The 9,261-nt window shown below is 35.7% G+C and overlaps 1 protein-coding gene across 1 annotated transcript in view; it reads left to right on the forward strand.

The window, feature by feature from the left end:
* The window catches only part of wdr47a (WD repeat domain 47a), a 21,605-nt gene extending 13,506 nt beyond the window's left edge, over positions 1 to 8,099 (forward strand). The window contains exons 8-15 of the mRNA XM_016492084.1: positions 939 to 1,181; positions 1,400 to 1,460; positions 2,307 to 2,464; positions 3,029 to 3,198; positions 3,908 to 4,078; positions 4,165 to 4,296; positions 5,022 to 5,240; positions 6,770 to 8,099. Coding sequence (XP_016347570.1) covers positions 939 to 1,181; positions 1,400 to 1,460; positions 2,307 to 2,464; positions 3,029 to 3,198; positions 3,908 to 4,078; positions 4,165 to 4,296; positions 5,022 to 5,240; positions 6,770 to 6,912 — 1,297 coding nt within the window. The 3' untranslated portion in view covers positions 6,913 to 8,099. The remainder of the gene's footprint in view (positions 1 to 938; positions 1,182 to 1,399; positions 1,461 to 2,306; positions 2,465 to 3,028; positions 3,199 to 3,907; positions 4,079 to 4,164; positions 4,297 to 5,021; positions 5,241 to 6,769) is intronic.
* Positions 8,100 to 9,261: the final 1,162 nt, after the last annotated feature.

Genomic DNA, 9,261 nt, shown 5'->3' on the forward strand with positions numbered 1-9,261 from the left:
TCTGCTAAATAACAAAATTTAAATATAATGTAAAATGTAAATAACAAAACTAAATTGAAATTTTAAAACAAGCCCCAAATCAAATAAATAAGTAACACAAATAAAATAAATATCTTCATATAAACAAAATAAGGCTTTGTCTGTGCTCTTTCCATTTAAAATTAGAGGCAGACAACCACTGCATTTTAATCATGATCCAAACAAAGATACTGCATACATGCAACATGAGCAGTTTTAGTCTAAATTAGATTGTATAATTCCGAAATTTAAAGCAAAAACAGAATTGTTTGACTTCAGTTTTGTGAAACTATACATAAAAATATCTACATGAAACGGAAACAGCAGACGAGCTGAATCACTCTCTGCCAGCAGGCGGGAGTGGTTTCCGCTGTAAACAAAGCAGCGCTGCACTTATGAACTTTATTATGCATTATAGTGATTATACAGAGGCAAGATGAAAAGAAAAAATACCATCTAAACTTTTCTAAAGACAGTAAGTTCCCCTCAGACATGCATTCTTATAAACTCCTACCCCTAATTGAATCGCGATTTGTTTAGCATCTCAACCGATTTGAATCATCACATATTTGAATCGATTTTCAACCGGCTCGCGGTTAATCATTATATCCCTACTAGGTTTGCCAAAAAGTTCATTTTGGACATTTTAAAATTCAGCAGAAAATGTAATTTTTCACAGTTACTGACTTGCAGAAACTCCATAAAGCCAAACTGAATTTTTTATTTGAATTTAAATTCAAAATTATATTTCAATTTAATTTGTATTTTATGTTTTTGAGAAAGCTCCTTCTTTGTGTTGTGTGTGGTATGCATCACGTGGTCAGTGAAGGATCAGAGGGCTGCCCATGGCCATGCCACCTGAGACTAGCTCCAAGATGACTCTAAAGCTTCATGTTTTTGTGTGTACTGTATGTGTGCAGGTCTATTCAGAGACTGGAGGAGCTGAATGTGGGAATGGATGATTTGGGAGAAGAGGTGCAGGCTCTCTCTCAACAGTGTAATGGAGGCAGTAATGACAACAGTGTAGCGAGAGACGCCTCAGCCACACCACAGACACAGGAAGAGTGTGGAGGAGCCAGCGATGTGGTCACCAGCACTCCTCAGAGGTCAGTAGGTCAAGCAGCCTGCCTTCCGCCCAGCCAGTCTCCTGTACTGTCCCAGAGGTGAGTTTCACACTCAAATCATTTTTTCTTAATTAAAAGAGTTTTCTATATCAGTGTATCCACAGAGTAAGATTGCTTGGTGGGAAATATGAGATTTTTGTCATATCAAGTTTTAATAAATATGTTTTTTTTTAAGTGAAATTTGCTTGGAATGTTTTTTTTTTATTACTGTTTGGGTTCTTAAGGGGGTTTTAAAAAGAGCTTGTTATCTCCTGCAGTGCCCAGCTAGACAAAACTGGACAAAATGACAGCAGTTTGACCTGCTCTAAAGGCCCAGAGGTACAGTGCCCCTACAGCTCAACATAATAAATCCAATAAAGCCTATACTGTATCATAATTGATATGCACATTTCTAAAGCCTCTAAATTATCAACATGATAAATGTAGCTGAAAAACCTGTGGCACACAATCTACTACATGCCTTTTGTCATCTGATTGGAAAGTATATACTTTTTTTAGTAAGTGAAAGGCCTTTAAGTATCATTCTAAAACACTCCCTTCAGGTTATGGTACATATATCTTTTTGTTTTGTAATCTTTAATGACTTTTCACCAAAATAAGCATAAGTATACATTTTATACTGTCATTTTTAGAAAATGTTGGTAAAATGTGAGTATCAAATATGATTTGGCTTTGAGGAATGTTTATTTGTACATCTCTTAATCATCACTGTATTGCGTTGCATTATATTCTTATAAAGATCTCATTGATTTTCAAGCTGCCAGAATTTCATCTTTTTGGCTATATAAATATCAGAAACTGCACTAAATTGCATATTTTTGCTTAGTTTGGGCCTCTGAAATTTTTTTTTTTCCAGTGCTACTCAGGTATGTTTTATACTAAACTCCTGTATCATACCAAATGAGCCATAAATGCCTGATGTATCAAATATGATTCTCAACAAAAAACATGTCAGGCTATACAGGGTTAACATTCACTGAATAAAACATTCTTATTCTGTCTCTCTCTCTAAAGGCCTTAGTGTTGGTTTAATTACAGCTCGTAAAACTTCTCAGATCAAACCCAGATTGGGGATTTTTCTGGATTATTCTAGATTAATATATGGCCTAATCTTCAAATTGACCCTTCTCACATACAGAATGTGTTTTTATGTGCGTGTTGCAGAAAGATAAGTCTAAAGCCAAGTTTGTGATGGTCAACACCCTGGAGGATACGCAGGCGGTACGGGCCGTAGCCTTCCACCCCACAGGGACGTTATATGCTGTCGGCTCCAATTCTAAGATGCTGCGCGTGTGTTCCTATCCTGACACGCTGGACACGAGGTCAGCGGCCCACACACTGCATTAAAACCTGCTTTAATGATCAAACACGTTATAGATGATGGGACACAAGCAAGGACCTAAAATCCTAATTTCAGCAATAAAACTGTGATTATAAACACTAGAAAATGAAAAACACTATGAAGTGTTTGAAACTTCTACTTTTAGAAAACATTAATACATATTCCTGTTCTTACAGTCAACAATTCATCAGTGCTTGTTATTCCAGACAAAAATATTTGTCTTTGTAATGTTTCATTCAAATTTGACTAGCTAATTCCAAACCTGTGTGAATTTCTTTCTTCTGTGGAACACAAAAGAAGATATTTTGAAAAACGTTTGGAACCTAAACTATTTGGTTACCAACATTCTTCAAAATATCTTGTATTTTTTTATAATTTTTTTTTTATAAAGTCAGTCATACAGGTTTGGAACAACATGAGTGCGAGTATATAATGACAGAATTTTCATTTTTGGGTGAACTACTCTTTTAATTTGTAGAGAATCAGAATTTTCAGTTGACTGTTGAATGTTGATATACTGTAGTTGTATTGTTGTTTCTCTCAGTGGTTCGGGCACGAGTAAACCTCCTGTAATCCGCTTCAAGAGGAACAAGCATCACAAAGGCTCCATATATTGTGTGGCCTGGAGCCCCTGCGGACAGTTACTGGCCACCGGCTCCAACGACAAATACGTCAAAGTGCTGCCCTTCAACCCTGAAACCTGCAATGCTACAGGTGAGAGAAAGAAAGATCGCAAACCAATATTCATGAGTCTTAAAGCAACACACTACAGACAAAAACTGTTTTTTTCATGCACTGGCCATTTTTGGCTGTTTGGCTTTTCATAACATGTTTTTTCAGTCTAGTAGGAAAAAAAAAACATCCAAAATACACTTTTATTTACTTCTGTAGATTTCAATTACATTTCTTTTCAGTAAATGATTTCCTGCACTGAGTCAGAAATCTCAACTTTAGTAGCAATTACATAAACCATGTTTGTCCATATATCATTCATCTCATATATATATATATTTTTTTATCATATCATATATATAATAACACTTTATTTCTAAAAAATATGGTGAAATTTTTAGGAATTTTCAGATTTTTGGTATTTTCAGATTGATGGAATGATAAAAATAAATATTCAAAATCCCCTCTGTAAAAATCTTTAATATGTCAACCAATTTTTTTGAATTTTGAACTGATTTCTGTTCTGGAAATGTATGCAGATTAGTGCATATATAATTAAAGAACATCTCATTTGAACTTTGAACTCATTTAAACAAACATTTCAGAAAACTTGTAATACAAAAAGTTTTTTTTACAATTCTTAATGTAATCAATAAACTGGGGATGTATGGTGATATCCATTAGTTACATGTTCACTTTTAATTTATATATTTAAATCCACACACGTCCTCAATGACTCTCTTTGCTTCAGGTCCTGATCTGGAGTTCAGTATGCATGATGGGACTATCAGAGATCTGGCGTTTATGGAGGGTCCTGAGAGCGGAGGGGCCATTTTAATCAGTGCAGGAGCTGGAGACTGTAACATCTACACAACGGACTGCCAGAGAGGACAGGGCCTGCATGCGCTGAGTGGACACACAGGTACACACACACAAAAAAAAGATTTTATATTATATAAACACACAGATCCTCAAAAATATGTTGGTTTGTGTGTCCTCCCTCCTCAGATCATATCCTGTCTCTGTACACATGGGGGGGCTGGATGATAGCATCTGGCTCTCAGGATAAGACGGTGCGTTTCTGGGACCTGCGTGTTCCCAGCTGTGTGAGAGTGGTGGGGACTGCCCTCCACGGCACAGGTGGGCTTCACCTCCTTCATTTTACTCTTTCATTTTTACTTTGCCTGCTAAAAAATGCCAGTTTCTGATGGTAGCTGGGTTTGTATGGTTTTTAGCTGGTCTGCACTGGTCATTTATGCTTATTGGCTGGTTCAGACTGGTCTAGACGGTTGACCAGATGCTAGTAAGGCTGAAATGGTCATGGTAGAGCATTTAGGTCAAGCTGATCAGAAATGGTTTCACGTTTCAAAAACCAGCTTCACCACCTTGAGCTGGTATGACCTGGTTTTTCCAGCAAGGAAACTGTATATCTGACCTGATTCACTGGGAACATTATGTGGCCACCATTTCACATACGAATGTGCTTTAATCTGCCATTTTGGCATGATATTACAAGATTTAAGTCACTTTCAGACCAGTGTTATTTTAGTATCATTGATATAATATTCTAGGTTTTATTAGTATTTTGAATCAGTTTTTATTTTTACATGTTCTGTTTTCATTTAAAAAAAAATTTTTAAACATTTTATTTTATTTTAGTTCAAATTTATTTCAAGTAATGAAAGTTTTTTTTTCCCCTGTAATTTTTCCTATAATACATTGTAATTGTTCAGCACACAGTGTATGTCTTTTTATGCCCCATTCAGAAATATTGTGAGAATTTTTTGACAAAATGAAGTGAATATAAATCTTGTCTCCTAAGTTTGTGATTGTTCATGTGGTTTATGTTGTGTGTGATTTCACAGGCAGCCCTGTGGCGTCGGTGGCGGTGGACCCGAGCGGGCGTCTGCTGGCAACAGGGCAGGAGGACAGCTCCTGTATGCTGTATGACATCAGAGGCGGACGCATGGTTCAGACGTGCCGACCGCACTCCAGCGATGTCCGATCGGTGCGCTTCTCCCCTGGGGCTCATTACCTGCTCACAGGATCCTACGACACCAAGGTCATCGTCGCTGACCTGCAAGGTGAGATCTCAGATGCCCCTTAGTTCACCCTGAGTGTTGTTGAATTTAATACATGAAACCAGTGCTATTGTAGTATCACGGAGATACTATTATAGTTTTTGTTAATATTTTGAATCATGTTTATTTTTAATATTTTCTGTTTTAACAAAAGTAAAAAGTTAGTAATTTTGTTGTGTTTTTGCATTTGTTTTTGTTTTTTTGTGTGTGTGTGTACTGTGTATACAGTTTGTATTCATTTTAATTTCGGTTTTATTTTTAGCTATTTTAGTTGTGTATTTTATTTCAAGTAATGAAAATGTGTTTTTTAGGATTTTAGTTTTAATTTTAGTAACTGTAAAAACCCTGCATTACTTTTACTTATTTCCTTTTTTACATTATAATTTATTTTACTACATTTTTACGCCTCCAATTAAGCCAGTGTTATTGAAATACTATTATAGTTTTTATTAATATTGTGAATCAGTTTTTATTTTTATATTTTCTGTTTTCATTTCAATTTTAGTTGGAGGTAAGTTTGTAATTTTGTCCTTTTCATTAGTCTTTGTAGTTATTTCAGTATATCAGTGTATTTTACTACATTTTTACACCTCTATATACTGCAGGCCAAAAATTACCTATAGTATAGAAATCCATTTTAATTATTTCAATTTTCAGATTAGAAGTTACATGGTGGTGAGAGAGAGATTAGGGCTGGACGATCAAAATAAAAAATATCGATTAATTGAACATTTTACCTCAATTATGATTATTGAACGATTTTTGATTTTCATTGACAAGGTGGGATATTTTTTTTCTAATGATAGAGTGCATGCCTTATCTTTGTGATTTTAAAATAATGGGAAGGAAACACAAACTATTTATGGTTATTTATTGAATATTTCAAACAATTTAAATCAAAAAGTACACAGCTTGAAATTAAAAAATCTTATGAAACAATCACATTTCAGTTTTAATGTAAAAAGTACGTTTTGGACAGGACACCTCTAAAGGATCAGCAGGCTGCATATCTGTGTGCTCATAGCATTATAGATGTGAATCTTACTCATGATCACTGTTGCATGTGATCTTCCTCGCAATTTTTTTTTTTTTCCCTGTCACTCTAAATGTATTTACTCTTAGGTTCTTAGTGCGTAATGGAAAAGAAATGGGAAAGAAAAAGTAATTAGTATTTACCTGATATATGTGACAAAAAAGGGCAACACAAAAATATTTTATCAGAGTTTCTACAGTCAAGAGAAATGAAAAATATAAAACCTATATATTGCTCTTTGTATATTTAATCTCTGTTAAATGATTTTTAAAAACAGTATGATATCCTGTAATCTCAAATGACTGGAAAAGTAATGGAAATTCATTGGTCAAAGGGTGTAGGAACCTGTTTTATAGGTTGTGGAAGTGTCAGCTACACTTATTTTTGAGTGCGTGTGTGCAGATTTTGCAGTGTAAATATGTATTTTAACATTTTTAAGCATTTAAAGCAATGCATATTTTAAAGCAATTAAGTTTTGGATGATTGTATTTGTGCACAGGTGACCTGACGAAGCAGCTGCCGTTGACCGTAGCTGGAGAGCATGCTGATAAAGTGATCCAGTGCAGGTGGCACACACACCACCTCTCCTTCCTGTCCTCCTCGGCTGACCGCACGGTCACACTCTGGACAGAGGCCACGTAGAGCCAGCTCTGGCCACTAGAAGGAAACAACACATTTATATACAGTATGTGTGTGTGGCACTGTGCTTCCGTTTTAAGTCTGTCTGTTTGTTACGAGTGTGTATTTATTTTGTGTTCCTGGATATTGAGTTCTGTATCAATGAATGGCTGAGATCAGTGCAAACCCTTTTTATGTGCATAATATCTGATTGACTGCCAGTGTCTGATGGCCCTGAGCCATATTGGGATGCAATGCTTTGCTGTCGTGTGCTTGCGTATGTATGTGCTTCCCATTCAATAGCATTTATCAAACACTGAACCGTCCCTCCACACCACACATGCTTGGATAAACACAGACTCAGTGGTGTCATATGATCTATACTGTGGCCTTCCTCTCTGGGTGTCCGCTCTCCACATATCTGTACTTGCCTGTTTGAATCTAGCCTCTGGAAATGGATTCATTATCTGAGTCATTTCTGATGTATCACTGCAAACCGAATGAATGCAACGTATTTGAGTGAAAGATGTACACGCAGTCAAATGCTCGGCTGAAATAGACATTATTATGACCTGCTGCAAATACTGTATCAAAATTCAGCTGCTCGTGCAAATTTCAAAAGTAATGTTAATGTAAACTGCCTTGCTGTCAAGTAAGTCCATCATTTAAAGTGGTTAATGTTTTTGCTTGAAACAGTTTGCAGCCCTTGTGAATGCCTCTGAATTGATGGCATGATTCAAAGTATTGAATTTTTAAATGTAGATTTATGAAGGGAATCTGTGTCCTATTAACTTACGTCTATACGTAGTGCTAAAAACATTAAATGAAATGTTCTGGGCATTGGCGCATAGGTTTGTTAAACAGGTGAAATCGTCTGATACTATGATCTTGCACTTTTTGTGTTTTTTAACATCATATAACAGGAGGCTGTTTTGTTGCTATAGCACTTTGTTTTGGGTAGTTTAAGTTGTATATTTTCTAATGATGTAGATTTTATTTAATGTTACGTTTTTGTTTATATTAATGTCATTAATTTTAAAACGAAGCCAAACACCGTTATGCTAATAAGCAGCTCTCATTTGAAGTCATGTAGTGAAATATTGTGTCGTTCATGTAATCGTAATCATATTTGGACATCAGTGACTACAGTAAAGTGGGACAAGTCTGCTGCTGTCGTGTCTAAATAAATAACCCTATTCTCTACTCTGTTTCCAGTCATTTGCATTAAGCACTTGTTGATGTTTTACTTTCAGTTTTTCACAGGTGTAGTTCTTCACATTAACTACGGACATGTTCTGCTAACCTTTGACAACCAGGAAGTCCCCCCCACTTTTCAAAATCACGTTTGTGATAAAAAATGCTTTGGAAAGTCCATTTCAGGCAAATATTGTCCTTTAATGGAAAAGTTGCAGTCTAAGTGGAAGATAGGGGGTAGGCCTAAGCAGAAATGCCTCAGGGTCTGGGAACCACTGATGTAGAACATTCTGTCCTGTGCAACAAGTGATTTATTTTATATTTTCAGGTACAGCGGTTAGTTTGAAATAAAAGTTTGTTTAACAGTGGAAATTGAGTCTCACATTATTTAAACATTATTCAAAACATTAATGGTGAACATTTTCGACTTTATAAAATGATTCTCTCAAGTCTTGGCGATCGGCCCCTATTAAACAATAAAGAAAGTAAGACATATTTTTCTTATACATAGTTTAGTAGCCTACTATTATTTTTTCCAGAATTGATCATGAATCAACTTAATTATTTCCTGGATTTTGTATCACCATAGTCCCTAAATGTATGTACATGCAGGAAATGGGATTCAAATCGAAAACATTTTCCCCCATTTTGTGTCCCCCCCACTTCTCAAACCAAAGTTACACCCTTGTCTATAGATATAGATAGATAGATAGATAGATAGATAGATATAGAACTGAACCGAACTACTATATACGTGTGTGTGTGTTATTTTTATAATTATAATCGCAGACCCTGTATTTGCATATTACACTTGAGATGTTACACAAGTGAATGCAACTACGCCCGTGGATTACAAAAAAAAAAAAAAAAGTTGTATGATCTAGACCAAACGCAAATCATCCAGTCTAATTGTATTGAAATCCTAGGCTATAAGTAATTCTGAGATAATTAACTCGTTAATTCAGAAAAACAGAGTAGATTTTTTTTCCTCAAGTGAATGCAATACGCTTCCGTACGATACAGTATACTACTAATATAGAAATGGCGTGAAGCAGCAGGGTGAGTGACGTAACGCCCATAGACTGTATAAAAACAGGTAACGCCTTAATGTACGTCAAACCCATGTCACTTACATTGAAAACTGCTTTCGCTTTCACTGGCGCCCGCAGACGTGTGCAA

This window comes from Sinocyclocheilus anshuiensis, unplaced genomic scaffold (genome assembly GCF_001515605.1).
Source record: "Sinocyclocheilus anshuiensis isolate Anshui unplaced genomic scaffold, SAMN03320099.WGS_v1.1 scaffold1155, whole genome shotgun sequence".
In the NCBI taxonomy this organism is placed as follows: domain Eukaryota; kingdom Metazoa; phylum Chordata; class Actinopteri; order Cypriniformes; family Cyprinidae; genus Sinocyclocheilus; species Sinocyclocheilus anshuiensis.